The following is a 19116-nucleotide window of genomic DNA, read 5'->3' as shown; positions in this document are numbered from 1 at the left end:
CTCACAGAGGACAAAGATTATACAGAAAAGAAACCTCCTTCCAGAGAAGGATTATAATTAAAGAGACCCCAGAACTTTACATTTGGCACCCAAAGTGGGTCCCTGTTCAGGCGCCAAATTGTCAAGGTCCGGGTTAGCTCCTCTGATGGGCTCAGAATAAGTCCTTGCCCCACTTTGGGTGCCAAATGCCTCCTCTGGGAGGAGGTTTCTTTTCTGTATAATCTTTTCCTCTGTGAGCAGGTTTCTTGGGAGGCTTCTGGAGCCTTCCCTCCAAAAGAGTGGGATTGCTGGATTTGAGAATCCACAGGATATCTTCTCTTTGACTCAATTCAGAACTTTCTTCTTCCAGACTGCCATCCAAACTTAATGTCCCAGACTAGACTGCTCTTCAGACTCAATGTTGCCTTCTTTTATCCTTGCAGAGAATGGGCTTGTGAGAACTCCTATAGCCAATGAAATTGTTCCTTTTAAAGGTGTAAACTCCTTTTCAGAAGTCTAAAGGTGTAAACTCCTGTTAAAGGTTTGAATTAAAGGTGTGAATTCTGAGCTAAAGAATTATTTAGACAACCTGAGTTAGCACCTTGTAATCCTAACAGACTTTTGTATGCTTTTGTCCTAAGCCTATGAAATGTTGTGTTGGATTAGAATATTTAAGATGGTGTTTTGCTCATGCAAATTAAATGCATTTTTATAGTCAACAAAAGAGCAAGCAAAATGGGTTCTTGTATTTTTTTAGGTCTTTTAGCTGATTTTACAACTGTGCAGATGTGATGTGTTGTAGAAAATCAGTGGCAGTAGAAGCTTGCTTGATTCCTGCTTCAGATTTTGTAAGGGGGATGCCTTTTAGATTATTCTGTACCATTTTTCAGAAATGGCAGGGTTGATATTGACATTTATTGTAGTCTTTGTAGTAATAACTTCATCGTCTTTGAGTAATAACTTCAGAACTGATTTCAGAGCATTTCAGGATCCCTCCTTTCAGTTCTTCAAGAATCATGTCCTTTTTTTTTTTTTTTTTTTAAGGTAACATGTACATTTATTGATTACATATTTCTATATGTCATGTAGAGAGAGAAAAGTCAGAACCAAAAGGAAAACCATAAGAAAAAAAATAACAGGAGGGAAAAAACATAAAGGGGAAAATAATATGCTTTGATCTGCATTCAGTTTGCATAGTTTTCTTTCTGATGCAGATGGCATTTTCTATCCAAAGTTTATTGGGATTGCCTGGGCTCACTGAATTGCTGAGGTCTAAGCCTGTCAGTTGATTATCATACAGTCTTGCTGTTGTTGGGTTCCTGATTCTGTTTGCATCATTCAGCATCAATTCATGTAAATCTTTCCAGGCTTTTCTAAAATCAATCTGTTCATTTTTTCTTAAAGAACAATAATATTCCATTATTTTTATATACCATAACTTATTCAGCTATTCCCCGATTAATGGGCATCCATTCATTTTCCAACTTTTTGCCACCATAAAAAGGGCTGCTATAGTGCACATGTGGATCCTTTTTCCTCTTTTATGATTTCATTGTATACAAACCCAGTAGTGACACTGCTGAATCAAAGGGTATACAAGGAGTCTTTTTCTTCCTTAACATTTTGTATCTCTTTTTCTAGTTGGTTGACTGTTTTCATAATCTTGTTTTTCTTAGATTATTCTCTGTTTTTTCTTTAAATTTTTTCCTCGGTCTTTCTCATTTGACTTTTAAAGTTTTTTTGTTTTGTAATTTTTTTCAATTTCTTTTATGAATTCTTTTTGGGTGGGTGACCATTTAACATTGCTCTTTGATGTAGGAGACTCCTTTTGCTTCAGTGTTCTCTTTTAAAGATGAACCCCATCTTCTCTATTTTCATAATCATTTTCTATGGTTGACTTCTTCCTCCTTTGCCTTTTTTTTTTTTTTTTTTTTTCATTTATAACACCTTGTTAGTGTAATTACCTCTGGTCCTATGGGGGATGGTGCCTCTGTCCCCAAGTCCTCCTTTAGTTCTCCCCTCTGGTCTGGAACCAAAAACTAAGAACTCCTTACCCTGTTAAATGCCTTAAGCCAGCAGCTTAGTAGGGACCCCACTGCTTTTTCACTCACTTTACTGTGTGCTGGTTTCTTCTCTAGGTGCTGATTCCTTCATGCCCAGATCTGTTTCTCTGTAGCACAGCTGGGCTGGATGTCCTTTATTAGCATAGTTTCCCTCAATCTTCTCTAACTCAGATGCTGGGCTTCTCAAATGACTAAGAGGTGAAAATTCTTGTAGCTGAGTCCTACCCAGCTAGTCCCAGGACTCACCAGTTGATGTTTCAACAGAACTAGCCTGGAGGTGTTTACACTTCACTGGTCCTTGTATCTTTCCTAGGATCTTCTTTGGTTGTCCCAAGATGACCTTTGTTCTGCCCCGACTCTTGTTCATTTTTACCCATTCTATTTTTTTCTTGTTTTGGGGGGAGATCTGGAGAGCTAGAAATTTTGTGGTCTCCTACACCATCTTGCCACAGAATCCTCTGTAAGATAATATCTTTTTTAAAAAAAAGCTATTCATGATATATAGCAAGAGGCATTTTTATCACTTTTCTTATTCCTCACTCAGATTTCTTGCACCTTTCTCATCCTTTATCTTTGGTCCCTTTTCATCTTCTTTGCTTTGAAGTCATTGACAATTAACACTTAATGTAGATTTGGTTTCAAGATTCTTAGAGAATTGTGAATATGACCTTGGACATAATACTTACAGTTGACATATTATTAGTATATAGAAAATAGTTAATAAATCATTGTGGATTGATAGCTTATTATCTTGGGATCCATGAACTTATTTTTTTCAAATATATTTTAGAACAATTGGTTTTCTTTAAAATCCAGTATATTTTATTTTATACATGTAAAAACATTCTAATGTGGGATTATACCAAACTGCAAAGAGATCTGTGATTATGAAAAGTTCAAGAATTATTCCCCTAAAATGATAAGTTGAAAATAAGGTTTGATAAAAGCAGTTTTCATCGTTCAGGAATTTCCTATATCAACAAGATTTTAGGTCTGGTCACTATTCCTTTTCCTAATGAGTTTGTAATAGACTTTATCTATTCTTATCCCCTTTTCTTAGACTTCAAAAAAATTTGTGGGTTTTTTTTTTTTATAGTTTTTTGCAGATATTCTTCATGATCACTGTTTTGGAATTTATTAAATATTCCATGTTACAATATCTTTTTGTTGCCTTTGAAAGCACCATAGAAATATAATCAATCATTGACTGTATTCCTACTAGTAGAAGAACCTGTGAGCTAGTTTTCTAATTAGCTACAACTTCCATTTCTCTTTTGATTTAATTTAGTTAGAATATTGATAGTGATTCGGATCTCAGTAGTTAAGGTTCTCGGTTAAAAGAAAAATGTCTGATTAGTATAAAAAAATTACTTTCTTAGCAAGTAGCACTTTCTCTCATGCTTTACAAATTAAAAAAAAAAGTAATGTTAAGTACATGGGCTTTTTGTGCTTAAAAGTAATTCATAATAAAAGAAATTGGTAGTTTTATTGAAATATTCTTGAAATTTTTTTACTATGTTATTAACCATATTGTTTCTTGAGGTCATTAGTGATTCATGCTCAATGAATCACTTATTTTTATTTTAAGAACCCAAGCAAATATAAAATAACTTTCTGTATACTTCTGTTTGAGATATTTGCATAAATGGAATACATTGTAAATGTTTTTCAAAGATATGTGTGTTCATTCCATTTGCATTTCTTTTATGAGCCTTTTTATACATGAAAATAAAAGCTTCTTTTTATATCTAGGGCTAAGTTTAGAACAAGTCGACATTTTGTGGCACTGCTTAGTTGAAGATTCTGAGTGTTATGATGATGCACTTCACTGGTTTTTAAATCAAGTTCGGAGTAAAGATCAACATGCAATGGGAATGGAAACTTACAAACATCTTTTTCTGGAAAAGGTATAGTGATCACGTTAAATACCCTTGCTTTAAATTTCTCTGTCATTTTCTAGGAATCTTTTTTTTTTTTTTTTATGTCATTATTCTCTAAATTTCACTTTTATTCACATTTTCCTTTCTCAGGTGTTTTATCACATTTGTACATCTTTTTTCACATTTTTTTCATTGGGGAAAAAAAAATCAGTTTACCTTTTTTTTTTCCTGATGCCATTTTACATGTATGTGTATATGTATGTGATTTTTTTTCCCCGCTCAGCATTGAAGATGAGATTGAAAGTCTGTCTGTTAACAATATATGACAAGAGTTGAACTTTTATCTAGCAATATTATTTTGTTTGAAGTGAATAAATGCATGGTTTTCTTTGTAGCAAAGGTGCTTATTTTTAAAAATAACCATTACAATGCCTTATTATTGATTTTTCCATCAAAGGAGATCAGTGTCATCTGTTAACTAATTACCATTGTTACAGTGCCATTGTAATCTAGTTTTCCAGTTATGATATTGTTTTGGAGCCTTCAAGCTTTTATTCTATGAAGTTGTTGCTGTAGAGAGTAGAACTTTATTCCCTATTTATGTGATTGCATTTGGATATATAAAGCCCACTTGTTTTCAGATGTCATTGATTTACAGGCATCAAGAATACCTCCACTATAGGAGTGGGGATGGTATTTTAGATGATTTTCTTCCGTCTGTTATATATATAGTAACAGCTTCTTATTCTCCATGTCCTGTTTCTCTTGAAGGACTGAGACAATGGTATTCTATTTTCAATTAGTGTCTATTAATAATTACCTTTCATTATGGTGTTGATGAAAAGTTGACTGTAAACATGAATAATAATACTTCTTATTTTTGGAGAATCAGGAAAAGTATATATGTATACATATATACACATACACACATATACATATATATAATTATATATGTGTGTGTGTGTGTATATATAATTCAATATTAGTGCCTTCCATATCAGTTAGGTGATAAGTTAGTGAACATGGTGACAATAGAATTTTGTCCATCTTCATATTCGTCACTGATATCTTTCTCATACACACACACACACACACACACACAGAGTTTGAATTGTGTTAAATGTAACTGAGACATAGCATTGTTAAACTTTCTCCACTGTTTTTCATAAGAGACAAATTCAACTTTTGTTTCATGTCATTTATAAACTATAGGTTTTTGTAATTTATACCTTAAATACCTAGTAAAATATAAATACCTTCATGGCAAATTCTTTTAATTTTTATTTTTGTCTTCTGTTTTCCTCTAAATGCACTATCCTTCTAAATTTCCCTATTTCTTTTGAAGGAAGTACTGTCTTTAAAGTCACCCAAATGTTTTAAGATTTAGTATCATCCTGAACTTCTCATTCTTCCTCACTCTACATAACGAATCAATTGATAATTCTTATGGTTTTGCTTCCATAACATCTGGTATGTGTACTGTTGCTTATTCTTCTTTCAGGTGACATCCTTCTTAATACAGACCTTTATCACTTGTCATCTGGATTATTGAAATAGCCTTCTAATTGATAATCTTATCTTTTCTCTTTTCTCTAATTACCTACTCAACAGCTACAAAAAGATGCTTTAAAATTACCACCTGTTCCTGCTTAGTAAATGTTAAGAATTTTTTTTAATGCCTTTTGGATATTATATGAATTCCCTTGTTTTTCATTTATAGCTCTTTACAATCTTGCTTCAGTCCACCTTTCCCAACTTGTTATACACTATGCTATCTCACATACTTTTTTGTCCACTCTAACTGTAAATTTTGATAAATCTCAAATACAGTGGACCCATATGACACTCCATTTTTGGAAAATGCTCCCTCATTTTCTCTCCCTCTCAGGATTTCTCCTTTGTTTGAAAACCCAGCTTAAAATTCACTTTGTACTTATGTACATTCCTGATCCTTCCTCTTAATACCCACTTCTCTCCCATTTATTTTGTCAATATCTGTGTATATATATTGTTTGTCTGTGATAAAACATAGGTATCTTGAGAGCAGTGGATGTTATCTTTGTGTCTTTGTGGTAGCACAGTGCTTGGCACATAGAAAAAACTTCATTTATGCTTCCTGATTGTTTTTCTTTATATTTCTGTAGCTCTGCATTTCATATATAAAATGCTTATTAAATTGAATCATTATGATCTTAACAAAATGATTGTCTTTTTTAAATGATTTATCTGTCCCCAACATTTTATTTTAGATGATTTAAAATAAAAATTTATCAATATTATATTTACATTAAAATATTTTTATTTTATTTAGATGCCACAGCTAAAACCTGAAACTATTAGTATGACTGGTTTAAACCTGTTTCAGCATCTTTGCAACTTGGCACGACTGGCTACTAGTGCATATGATGGTGGCTCAAATTCTGAGGTATGAATTTGGTAATTTCCCTTTAAGTGTGTAATTGATTGTTTTTCTGTACTTATTTTTATTAGTCTTTTTACATAAATTAAAATTCTTTTCCTGTCTGTATAGATATCAACATAGAATTAGTAGAAATCTTTGTTACCAAAACCTTGCTAAAACTTTATTGTTCCTTGTTAATTTCTTTTTTTTTTTTTTTTCCCCTGAGGCTGGGGTTAAGTGACTTGCCCAGGGTCACAGAGCTAGGAAGTGTTAAGTGTCTGAGATCATACTTGAACTCGGGTCCTCCTGAATTCAGGGCTGGTGCTCTATCCACTGTGCCACCTAGCTGCCTCCCTTGTTAATTTCTTAAAGAGAATTCCTTTTATAGTTAAGATGGCACTAAAAACTTTTCTGTCAAGCCATAGAAAATCTTGACATATTATTCAAAAATATATACAAAGCATAATTTTAATGCTTGGATCATCTTTCAACTTCATTTAATTTTGCTGTTGCCACATTTCACTGGAATTGTGTTGTATCATAGTCATTTCATGGTTATTAGTAAATACTTTTTAAACCTTGACAAGTAATTTTAGTTTGAAGTGGCTATTTAGATTTCAAGGTTGTGATCATTAGTCAGCTTCAGATAATTAGGCAGATCACTTTCTCAGATTCCAGTGCTAATGTCATCTTTCCTCAAGAAGTCAAGATCTTTGTCATATTCACATCTACTATTTCATTTTGCTCTGAGTCTTTGTCGTATTTTAATAACCTGCTTTTAAGGAAATCCCTTTATATAATAAAATTGACTGGCAGCATTTTTGTTTTCTATTAAAGATCTTAATGTTTTATATATATCTTTTTTAAAAAGAACAGTTAGTTGAAGGAGGGAGGTACAAGAATAGTTTATTTTGTCAAGAAAAAATGTCATCCTTTTTGCCAATATTTTCTTTAATATGTGTTCCCATCTCTGCCTTATTGGTCAAGAACTTGATCATCATTGTCTTTTTGAACTTTAAGCAAATTATGATTGGTACTCATTTATTCAGTGACTAGAAAAGTTTTAATAGTAATAGTTCTGCTGTATAGATTGTTTTTCATTTCATCTGAGAGTAGTTTGCAACCACTTGAAACCTTATTGCTGCTGCTAGAAGAATAAATTTACTTTTTATATTTATCATGAAAATATCTTTTTGGTTGATTCTAGCTAGTTTCATTTTGTTTGTAATCTAAGGATAATTGACAGTAGTCAGAACTTCCATATAGTTAATGGAGTATCCATAATGAGTTGATTGAAGGCTTAACATGATAGTTTGTTTTGGATTTACAGTTTTTAAAAACTTAAGTATATGATAGAATGCAAGATTCCCTACAGTGCTTTCTAGCTAAATCATTGTCATATTATACCTGTGTGCACTGATTTGTTTCCAGCCAGACCAAATATATAGGTCAACTTTGCTAGTTTTATAGTCACATTCTTGGATTAAACTTCAGCTGTAAATTAGAGTTTTATCAGATACAGAAACTTTGCATAATTAAAATATACACATTCTAAATCATTAGAGTACCTAAGACAAGCATTATTCACAACTACTAGATCATAATTGATCACTTGATAAAACTATTCATATTTTTAGAACTGTGAGACTTTATTTTGTTGTTGCCGGAGTAGTTTGACAAATATGTTACATTTTTCTCTATAGCTATGTGGTATGGACCAATTCTGGGGCATTGCTTTAAGAGCACAATCTGGTGATGTTAGTCGGGCAGCTATTCAGTATATCAACTCCTATTATATTAATGGTAAGATATTTAAGGTATATTTAAAATTCTGTCTAAAATGAAATGGAAAAAATTGTTCTATTGTGTGTATTAGTAATTTTCTTTTAAAGTTTTGAAGGTGGCTACAACTATTTTTTTTGATTCATGTTTTTATTAAAAATCTGGTTCAGGTAAAACAGGCTTGGAAAAAGAACAAGAATTTATTAGTAAGTGTATGGAAAGCCTTATGATAGCCTCCAGTAATCTTGAACAAGAATCACACTCAAGTCTTACCATTATTGAAAGAGGACTTCTTATGCTAAAGACACATCTGGAAGCATTCAGAAGAAGGTAATTTTTCTTTTTCTTTTTTTTTTCCCCCTTTAAGAAGCTAATTTTTCAGTAATGCATTTCATCTAATTTCATTTTTCTTTATAATTTATGTATTAAAATAATTCATTTCTTAAATCAAGTGTAAACTAGAACCCAGAATTATATACACTGCATTAGTAATGCCAATTCTTTTTTCATTCTCAAGGGTATAAAAGAGCACTAGTTCTTCATTCATGTCTTCTAGGTTCAAATTCTTCTTTTAATGTTTACTGCCTATGTGATCACTCCAGACAGTTCACAGGTCCCTATTAAATAAACTCTTTAACTATGGTCTTTTGATCCTATTTGTAGGCGTCACATTAAAAAATATATATATATATTGTAAAACTTCACTTAATTTAAAAAAATAAGCATGGGGAGTTCTTCATTACAATTATGAACTTTACAGGCAGTTGTCACTTTTCATAAAGTTTCATCATAAGTTGTCTCTTAACTGAAATATGGATGAGGGGGAGGAAATCCTCTAGTTAGAGGAAAATATTTGAATGTCTTCAGCAACAAAATTAAATATTTCCACATAATTCCAAGAAAGAATATTGACTAGTTTCCTTTTGTAATTTCTCCAGAATTATTAATAGTCATATACATTTACATTTCAGATCATTATGGAAATATGGCCAAAATATTCATGCTAACTAATATCCTTATAAATAATTTAAAATCTTCAATGTATTCAATGTAGAAGTAAAATATATTAGCGTTCATGAAAATATTGAATAAAAGGAAAAGATAGTGCTTTTTTTAAGTGTAATTATTTTCATTGCATATGAATCAAAGTAAAAATCCAAATGTGCTATTAAGAATAATAATAACATTCAAAACCATTAATAATGCTTTCTTCCAGTCAGTAAGATTTAAATTTTAATTTTTTTAAAGTATGAAACATTTTCATAATTTTAGATTTGTTTTTTTTTATATTTCAATTGATAAACAGTGCTATTTGATTAATTGAAATGATATTAGAAATTAATGCTAGGAGGAGGAGTTGTTATCTTGGGGAACCACAGTAAACCACCAGTTCCATACAATAGTAAGTTAATTTTTTCTTTGAAGGAACTTACTCGACTCGATAGTCCATTACCCTATAAGTTTTTTTCATAAAACCATATATTGATTAAAATTCCATTTTTTTATATAGATGTTCAATGGTTACCTTCTACTTTAGTAATGAAATAGTTCTCAGTAGTGACCTAGATATTTAGGATACATTTTGCCACACTTTATTCATGTAGGAAATAGAATGTAATATATAGTTTGGGAAGGGTTAGAAAATGAAGGGCTTGGGGGCAGGTAGGTGGCGCAGTGGATAGAGCACCAGCCTTGAATTCAGGAGGACCCAAGTTCAAATCTGGTCTCAGACACTTAACACTTCCTAGCTGTGTGACCCTGGGCAAGTCACTTAACCCCAGCCTCTGGGGGGGGGGGGTGTAATGAAGAACTTCCATTACATAAGTCCTAAGGTTCTTTTAATTTTTACTTTGTTTATGGAGGGACATATATATTTTATATATTGCTGTTAATAATTTAAATAGCACTGATTATATTCATGTGGATTTTTCTATATGCCAATGCAGATCAAGATTCCTTTACATATTTAGGGGGACATTTTGAGTTTATGTTCTAAAAACCTTGTCAACTAGTATTGAATTTTATGTATTAAGCTTCTCAAAATTTTCTGAAGTCCTAGTAGAACAGAAATTTCTAAAGCTTTCTACCTCAAAAGAACCTAGTTGAATTTGTGTATTATTGGCATAGCTGATGGGAAAATCCATTTAGAATATTAAAATGGATATTTTTTTTATTTATTTTAAACCCGAACCTTTCTATTGCCTTTGCCTCTGTAGACTATTTTCTATGTTATATTTATTTTTCTCTTGAGGAAATAAAGTGGCAGGTCATCATTTTGCTTTTGAGTTTGAAAATCAGAATTTAAATTTAATTTTTATTAAATAATGACATACCCTAAGGTACAATATATTTAAAAATAATAGCTACTATTTATATATTACTTTAAAGTTCACAAAATAATATAAATTTTGTCTCATTTTATTCTCACAACAACTCTGGAAAATTCTTTAAAATATGCCACTCAAAGTTTTTTTCAGTGTTAAGAATTTATTTATTTTCATGTGTGTGTGTGTGTGTGTGTGTATGTATATATACTTTATATGGCTATTATATATATTTATATATTTTATACACACACATATATACGCACATATACACACATATACACACATATACACACATAAATATTTTTTATATATAAAAATAAAATAGCAATAACATTCTGTGTGGTTTTATCTGTTTAGGTTTGCTTATCATCTGCGACAGTGGCAAATTGAAGGCACTGGTATTAGTAGTCATTTAAAAGCACTTAGTGACAAACAGTCATTACCACTAAGAATTGTATGTCAGCCAGCAGGCCTTCCTGACAAGGTAATCACATTTGGTTCCTAAATTAGTATTATTTCTATAAGCAAATATTTGTTTTTTTCATATTTTTTTAATTGGTCATATTTTATATTTCAGATGACTATTGAAATGTATCCTAGTGACCAGGTAGCAGATCTTAGAGCAGAAGTAACTCATTGGTATGAAAATTTACAGAAAGAGCAGTTAAGTCAACAAGCACAGCTTCAAGAATTTGGTCAAAGCAGCAGAAAGGGAGAATTTCCTGGTAAGTAGAAGTTCTGATGATCATAATCTCATTTTTCTTCTCACAAATTGATGGAGCCTTTTTAAAGGACCAATCATCTCTGGAGTTATGGCTTGGTTGGGCTTCCCAGTGGATCCAGGTAGAATTTCCAGCTACCTTGTTTGAAAGCCTAAAGGTCAAATAAAGTGAATAGCCAAATTGATAGAAAAACCAGTTTATTAGTAGCACTAAACAAAAAATACTTTCTGGAAATATATATATATATATATATATATATATATATATATATATATATATATATAATTTTTTTTTTTTTAAGACTCATATGGAGTTATACAGACAAATAATAGCATTCATTTATGTTAGATGAGTTAAAGTCCTTTTCATGGAAGAGAATAGTGCTCCAATTTAAAGTGGTATTAAGAGAAAGAATCGTTTCTGAGGAGATTATGGTAGAGACATTGTAGGAAAATATTTGGAATGCAACTGGTAGAATTAGTTAATAGACTGTGAATAGATTCCTTCTTAAAGCGGAGGAACGAAGAAGAGGTGATCCAATACTTTTATAACAACTATCAATGAACTCCAATTTCTTCAGGACCAAAATTTATATAATCATAAACCAAAGCTACAGATGTCATTTCACTAAGGATATCAGGTTTTTCAGCAGTGAATGAGACTCACAGTTTTGTAGTATCCTTGTATTATTTTTATATTTTATATTTCCTTTACTTCCTTGAAAAGTTTATGATGCATCTTTTACAGAATTGAAATTATTAAATTCCATGTGAAAATAAAAAGTAATTTTTTCCTTATTTTTCTTTTTTATTAGAGCTTTTTGAGAAACTTCACCAGTATATTTCTAAACATAATTGAATAAAATCACAAGAATTTAAAATTGTTAAGTATCAGATATCTCAGCCTCTAGTTAGTTTAACCAACATGTAAAAGGCATCCCTTTCATATTATAATAAATAGCACTTTACATATTATACTTGACATTTGGTCATTCAGCTTCTGCTTGGAAATCTCTAGTGAGGGAAAAATCATTGACTTTTTTTTTTCTTTATTTAAAATAATAGCTTTTAATTTTCACAATATATGTAGTTGGTTTTCAACATTCACTTTGTAAAATCTTTCTTTTCCCCCACCCCCTCCCTTAGAAAATAATCCAATGTATGCTAATATGTACAATTCTTCTATACATATTCTCACCTTTATCATGCAACATAAGAAAAATGAGATCAAGAAGGGAAAAAAATGAGGAAGAAAACAAAAAGCAATCAAACAACAAAAAGGGTGAAGATACTATGTTGTGATCCACATTCAGTCTCCCCCCCCCCCCCCCCCCCAAGTCCTCTTTCTGGATGCAGATAGCTCTTTCCATCACAAGACTGTTGGAACTTTCCTGAATCACCTCACTGTTGAAAAGAATCAATTATCGCATAATCTTGCTGTTGCCTTGTATAATGCTCTCTTGGTTTTATTCATCTCATTCAGTATCAATTCATGCAAGTCTCTCCAGGCCTTTTTAAAAATCATCTTGCTGATTGTTTCTTATAGAACAGCAATATTCCAAAACATTCACATATCATAATTTATTCAGCCATTCCCCAACTGATGGGTATCCACTCAGTTTTCAGTTCTTTGCCATTACAAAAGGGATTGCTACAAACATTTTTATACACATAGATCCTTTTCCCTTTTTTATGATCTCTTTGGAATACTGCTGAATCAAAGTGTATGCAATTTGATAGCCCTTTGGGCATAGTTTCAAATTGCTTTCCAGAATGGTTGGATAAGTTCACAATTCTACCAGCAATGTATTAGTGTCCCAGATTTCCTACATTCCCTTCAGTGGTTATCATTATCTTTTCTTGTCATCTTAGCCAATCTGAGACGTATGTAGTTGTACCTCAGCGTTGTCTTAATTTGTCTTTCTCTGATCATAGTGAAAATCATTGACTTTCAAAGCAACTCATTACACTTTTGATTTTCTAAAAATTAGGAAGTTTTTCCTATCATTAGGCCCAAACTTATATAGCTTCTGTGCACAGTTTCTGGTTGTTTTTAATAGGCCACCCAGAATAAAACTAATCTCATTCATATGAAAACTTGTCAGATATTTTTGAGACATCCTTCCTAAGTCTTTTTTTCTACAGATTAAATACTCACCACCAGTTCAGTTAGGGAATCTGTATATTGTTATAGAATGCGGCCTCAGAAATTATCCTTCACCATTCTAGTTGCCCTTCTTTGAATGTTCCAGCTCATACATATTTTCCTAAGCTGTAGCATCTTTAGTTGATTATAGTCATTCACATATAACCTGAACAGAACAGAGCACACAAGGATTTTCATTTTTTTATTCCTGGAAACTATGGCTATCTTGAACCCTAAGGTAGGTAGGTGATACAATGGGCCTAGAACTCAGAAGACTGGAGATTGATATTTTGTGATGAAATGAATCTTTATTAGTGATTTTTGGGAAAGAAATCATTTGCTTCTATTTCAGATAGGAATATGTTAATTAGGTGGTAAAGTTGATCCACTGTGGAATTTAGAAGTTAAGAAATTAATCTAATTTTGAGTTCTGTCTCAAACTTTTGGTTGCAAGTTCCTTCATCCTACTTAGCCTCATTTTCTCATTTGTAAAATATAGATAACAACTGCATTTACCTCATAAAGTTAAGGATCGAGTGCTAGATAAATGCTAATTAGTTATTAATGTGAAGATTGAGATAAAATAATTTTTGAAAATAGTTTTATAAGTTCCCTTTTTTCTCCTGTCCACCACCTTCAAAGTTATGGCTTTTGTTAATTTTGTTTTTTCTCTTTTATCTTAAAAGCACTAATTACATATTCAGTTTCTTACTTTCTTATGTTGCTACCCAAAACGTTATATTAAGAACTAATATAAATTTTAAGTTCAGAATTCAAAATGAGAACTTTTCCCATCATTTAATTTTCTTCTGAGAAAATTTGTTATTCTGTCTACCAAAGCACATTTATACCCGCGTAAAATAGAATCATCTAATATTTCTTAGATATACTCTAGTGCTGTGAGTGTATTTTACAGTAGTTATTTGAGTTTCTTGCCTGTCCTATGAGGTAAGTCCTAGAAGTATTATTATCTCCGTTTGAAAGATAAAGAAACCATGAAGTTGTAACTTGTATTGGATGTCTCTAACCAAAGTGAAAGTATTCTATATCTTTACTGAATTCCTGTCTAGCACTCTTTATAATATGTTTCCTTTTACTCAAACAATTCTATGTATAAAAAATGTAATAATTATTTATAGAATACTTGTGTTCATTCTTCAAAAGGTTTGTGATTTTTTTTTTTTAATGTGGACATGCTTGTTTATTATACACTTCGAACAATTTAGATGATTTCATTAGTTTTTTTGAACAAGAAAAAAATTTCCTAGTCTATATTCCAGTATAAACTCTTTTTTTGATTTGTCTTGGTTGGTACATGTTCAAGTAATGAAATTTTGAGAAAAACGAATACGTCAAAATTGTTTAATTTAAATAGCATTTAAATTCTCAAAGCAAAGAGAGGAAAAAGTGGCTAGAAATAAGCAATATGCACTAGTTCATAGTGTGCTAGTTTTTCTTAGCATTGTTTCTTCAGGTTCCTTATCATACTTTGTGATCCTGATGACTTTTTTTGTGTTTTCTCAATTTAAACTCCCCCCCCACACACACACACATTTTTTTTTTAAATAACCAATAAACTCTCCTAAGCAGTCAATACAGAATAAGATTTTTAACCTGTCAAATGAAGAAACTTAAACTAGATAACTTCTAATATTCCTTTGTTTTTAATGTTATGATTTTTAAGCCTTGTAGGCATCAAAGGATTGAATAGCCTCAAGGTTTTCTTCACCAAGAACACAAATTTTGTTAATGATATCGATAGAATTTCTTGATTTACTAATTGGATGTAAAATTTTTGTCTGAAGAGTAGTTATACTCTGCCTTTCATTGTACTGGTTATTTGATTTTTTTTTTTTTTCTTAAGAAAAATATTCCTTTTTCCCTCTTTTTCCCCCACTGTGTTCCTCTTCACTTTTTTTGATTTTAACCACTTTCTCTCAATCTGCCCTCTTCCAACAATCTTGTTCCATTCTTTTATCCACTTTTTCTTACTGTTTCTGCTTTACCTTTGATCTAGCCCCCTCCCTTTATCTTTCTTTTTCTCCTTTTATTTCCCTACAGGATAAGATAAATTTCTCTACCCAACTGAGTATTCCTACTTTGAGGCAAATCTGATGAGATTAAGCTTTAGACAATGCTCATTCTTCTCCTTTTTTGAATTTACTTTACTGTAATAGATCTTTTGTGTCTTTTCATATGATTTAATTTATCCCATTTAATCTCCCTTTTCTTTTTCTCCCAATATAATTTTTCTAAAAAACATCATCACATAGGAGTCAGTTTCTGTCTATATTTACCCCTTTTAACTGCCCTATTAAAGGTATAGTTCTTAAGAATTACAAGTATCATCTTGCCATATAGGGAGTAAACAATTTAACCTTTAAATAACTTCTCTCCCCCCCCCCCTTTTTTTTTTTCCTGCTTACCTTTTTCTGAGTCTTATATTTGAAGGTCAAAATTTCTGTTTAGTTCTGATCAGTTCAAACATCAGAAATGACTGAAGGTCCATCTCTTCCCCTGAACGATTATTCTTAGTTTTTCTGGGTACTTGATTCTTGGTTGTAATCCAAGCTCATTTGCCCTCTGGAATATGGCATTCCAGGCCCTCTGATTTTTTTTTTTTTTTTTTTTTTTTTTAGTGCAGAAAGTACTTTATCTTGTTCTTGACTCCTTGATACTTTGTTTCTTTCTGGTATCTTGTAGTTATTTCTTGCCTGACCTTAAACTTTTGGAATTTAGCTACATTATTTGAAGTTTTCCTTGTGGAATCTAAGTGATTGATGGATTCTTTCAATAATTATTTTGCCTTCTAGTTTTATATCAGGACAGTATTCTTTGATGATTTCTTGAAAAATGCTATCCAGGCTCTTTCTCTTTCTCTCTTTCTTTTCCCCTCCCCTTCCCCCCTTCCCCTCCCAATCATGACTTTCAGTCCAATAATTCTTTAAGTGTCTCTCCTGCCCCTATTTTCCAGATTAGTTGTTTTTCTTCCGGTGAGATATGTTATATTTTCATATATATATATATATTTTTAGTCATTCTTCTTTGACTGATTCTTGATGTCTCATTAGAGTCATTAGCTTCCATTTGCTCAATTCGAGGTGTTTTTTTTTTTTAATTAATTTTATAATTATAACATTTTTGACCGTACATATACATAGATAATTTTTTTTATAACATTACCCCTTGTTCCGAATTTTTCCCTTCCTTCCCTCCACTCCTCCTAGATGGCAGGCATTCCCATACATATTAAATATGTTATATATAGTATATCCTAGATACAATATATGTGTGCAGAACCGAATTTTGTTGTTGTTGTTGTTGTTGTTGTTCCAAAGGAAGAATTGGATTCAGAAGGTAAAAATAACCTGGGGAGAAAAACAAAAAATGCTAACAGTTTACACTCATTTCCCAGTGTTCCTTTTCTGAGTGTAGTTGATTCTGTCCATCATTGATCAATTGGAATTGGATTAGCTCTTCTCTATGTTGAAGATATCCACCTCCATCAGAATACATCCTCATACAATATCATTGTTGAAGTGTATAATGATCTATCTCTTAGTTCTGCTCATTTCATTCAGCATCAGTCAATACTAGTTTTTAATATATGGTTTTCTAACTTTTTGCCTCCTTTTCCATTTAGCTAATTCTAGTTTTAAAGGTGTTTTCATCAGTCAGTTTTTGTCCTTCCTTATCCAAGCTATTAACTCACACATACTTAATTCTTTTCTCAGTTTTTCTTCTATTGTTCTTGTCTTTTAAAATCCTTTATGAGCTCTTTCAAGAAGGTTGTTTTGGCTTAAGACCAATTCATATCCACATCTCATGTAGGCATTTTATCTTCTTCTGAGTTGGTGTTTTGATCCTCCCTATCACTCATTTTTTTTTTCATTTTTCTTTCATTTCTCCCTTTCCTCTCCCTCTCCCCCTCCCTCTCTCTCCCTTTCTCTCTCTCCCTCTCTCCCCCTCGCCAGCTCCCTATACCCAGCTTTGCTCTAGAAGCATAGGCTGTGCTGTTCCAAGCTTCTTGTGCAGCTTTGAACTTCTTGTGTTTGATGACTTGCTCACAGCATTGGGATATCTCAACCTAATCCCATCTGTTGTTGCCTAGTTTACAAGGCTAGCACTTTGCTTTCTGTGGTGGGATTGCTGTGCTATTGTTTTGTTGAGCTAGGATCACAGGGACTTGGTAGCTGACTTAAGATCTCCCAGAGGCATGCCCAAACAACATTTACACTGTACAGCACTACTCTTTTACATAATTGAAAGTGACCTTTCTGGAAGATCTTCCAAGGTATCTTGAATTGTAAAATTGTTTATTCCATCTCTATATTCTCTGTTATTCCAGAATCTGTAATTGGTTTCATGTTGTTTCCAAGTTAAACTGTAGAGAACTCAAGCAACTTCCTGGCTTTTTTCCATCTCCACCTATCCAATTCTCCTCATTCTACTTATCTAGGAACAGAAGGCAGAGGCCTTTAGTGCCTTGCTCAGGGTTATATGCATCATCAGTGACAGAGGCAAGTTTTGAGCCTCAGTCTCTATCTCCAAATCTAAACTTCTTCCATTGTTGATTCTTCTGCCCTTAATATTTCTTTGATTTGAGTATGAAAAAGTTTTTACAAGTTTCAGATCCATCCTTGAGAGATGAAAATACCAATTCTTTTATTTTTCCTAATTGTCTGGTCACTTTTTTTTTTTTTTAAATGATTTACTTCTAGTTCTGTGGTTTTAAAGGCCATTCCTGTAATCCCTTCCTAATTATTACCACCTGTGCTGTCAAACCTTTTTTGATTAGAAGATCCTTCTTTTAACACCATTCTAAAGAAATAGTAAATGGCAGTGGGAAACAAAGTAGTTATAAACTGGAAGCCTTCCTTAACTTACTCATAAAACCTTTGTGAATTCCCACCTTTAACTGAAAGTAGTAGGGTTATTTAGTTATACTGGTACCTATAGAAATCTTGTTTTTGCCTAGCCTTCACTTATCAGAACATTTACAAAAGAGCATCATTAGCAAATTTTCTTTTAATTTTACATTTTGGGCATAGAAATGATAGATTTAACTTTAATAGTTTTTGATGTTTCTTGTTCTCACTACTCTTTGAAATAAATGCTTTAAAAATGTATCTAAAAGTATCTCCTTTAAAAAAAAGTTCCCTGCATTTTTTTCCCCCCAAGGTGGTCTCATGGGACCTGTTAGGATGATTTCATCTGGGCATGAACTAACAACAGACTATGATGAAAAAACACTTCATGAACTGGGATTTAAGGATATGCAGGTACTCATTGTAAAAAAGATTTAAAATTTTTTTTTCATACTGTACTCTTTTTATTTTCATGGTTTTGTTGGGTATGGCTTCTGATAAATTCTAATGAATTTGTTATTATACTTATTTAATTTTTACTTCTTGAAAAGATGTGATGTTGCCACATTGAGGTCTTCTATGTCAGAAACAACTCTTTGACTTTGTATTTCTGAAGAGTAGCCACTTTCTATTTTAAATATCAAATGGCACCAGATGCATTTTATTAAGATTTTTACATGATACAACCAGTGTATAAATATTAATTAATCTGCTGTTTATATGTTAAAACAATGTATACATTATACTTTATTGTGTTATACTATGTGATATTAAATACACATAAATGAGGAAAAAAAGGGTAGTCTTGTCGTTCTCCTCCCCTCTTCAAATAAATGCAGTTTATTTCACATACCTGTTTTTAACCTTTACAGCCATACAAAAAATTTCTCAATTTTGTATTTGTAAACTTTTAGAAAATCATCTTTTAACACACAAAGAGATCACAAAA

General features: G+C 31.9%; 1 protein-coding gene across 3 annotated transcripts in view; it reads left to right on the top strand.

The window, feature by feature from the left end:
• Positions 1-19116, top strand: part of USP34 (ubiquitin specific peptidase 34) — a 264493-nt gene that overhangs the window by 139378 nt on the left and 105999 nt on the right. For all 3 annotated transcript variants that reach the window (XM_074287014.1, XM_074287013.1, XM_074287012.1), the window contains 7 exons: positions 3795-3949; positions 6234-6347; positions 8027-8126; positions 8276-8435; positions 10790-10916; positions 11010-11157; positions 18481-18581. In XM_074287014.1, coding sequence (XP_074143115.1) covers positions 3795-3949; positions 6234-6347; positions 8027-8126; positions 8276-8435; positions 10790-10916; positions 11010-11157; positions 18481-18581 — 905 coding nt within the window. The remainder of the gene's footprint in view (positions 1-3794; positions 3950-6233; positions 6348-8026; positions 8127-8275; positions 8436-10789; positions 10917-11009; positions 11158-18480; positions 18582-19116) is intronic.

Source organism: Sminthopsis crassicaudata, chromosome 2 (assembly GCF_048593235.1).
Source record: "Sminthopsis crassicaudata isolate SCR6 chromosome 2, ASM4859323v1, whole genome shotgun sequence".
Classification (NCBI taxonomy): Eukaryota; Metazoa; Chordata; class Mammalia; order Dasyuromorphia; family Dasyuridae; genus Sminthopsis; species Sminthopsis crassicaudata.
Note: the sequence above shows the minus strand (reverse complement) of the source record. Positions and strands in the feature narration are given on the sequence as shown.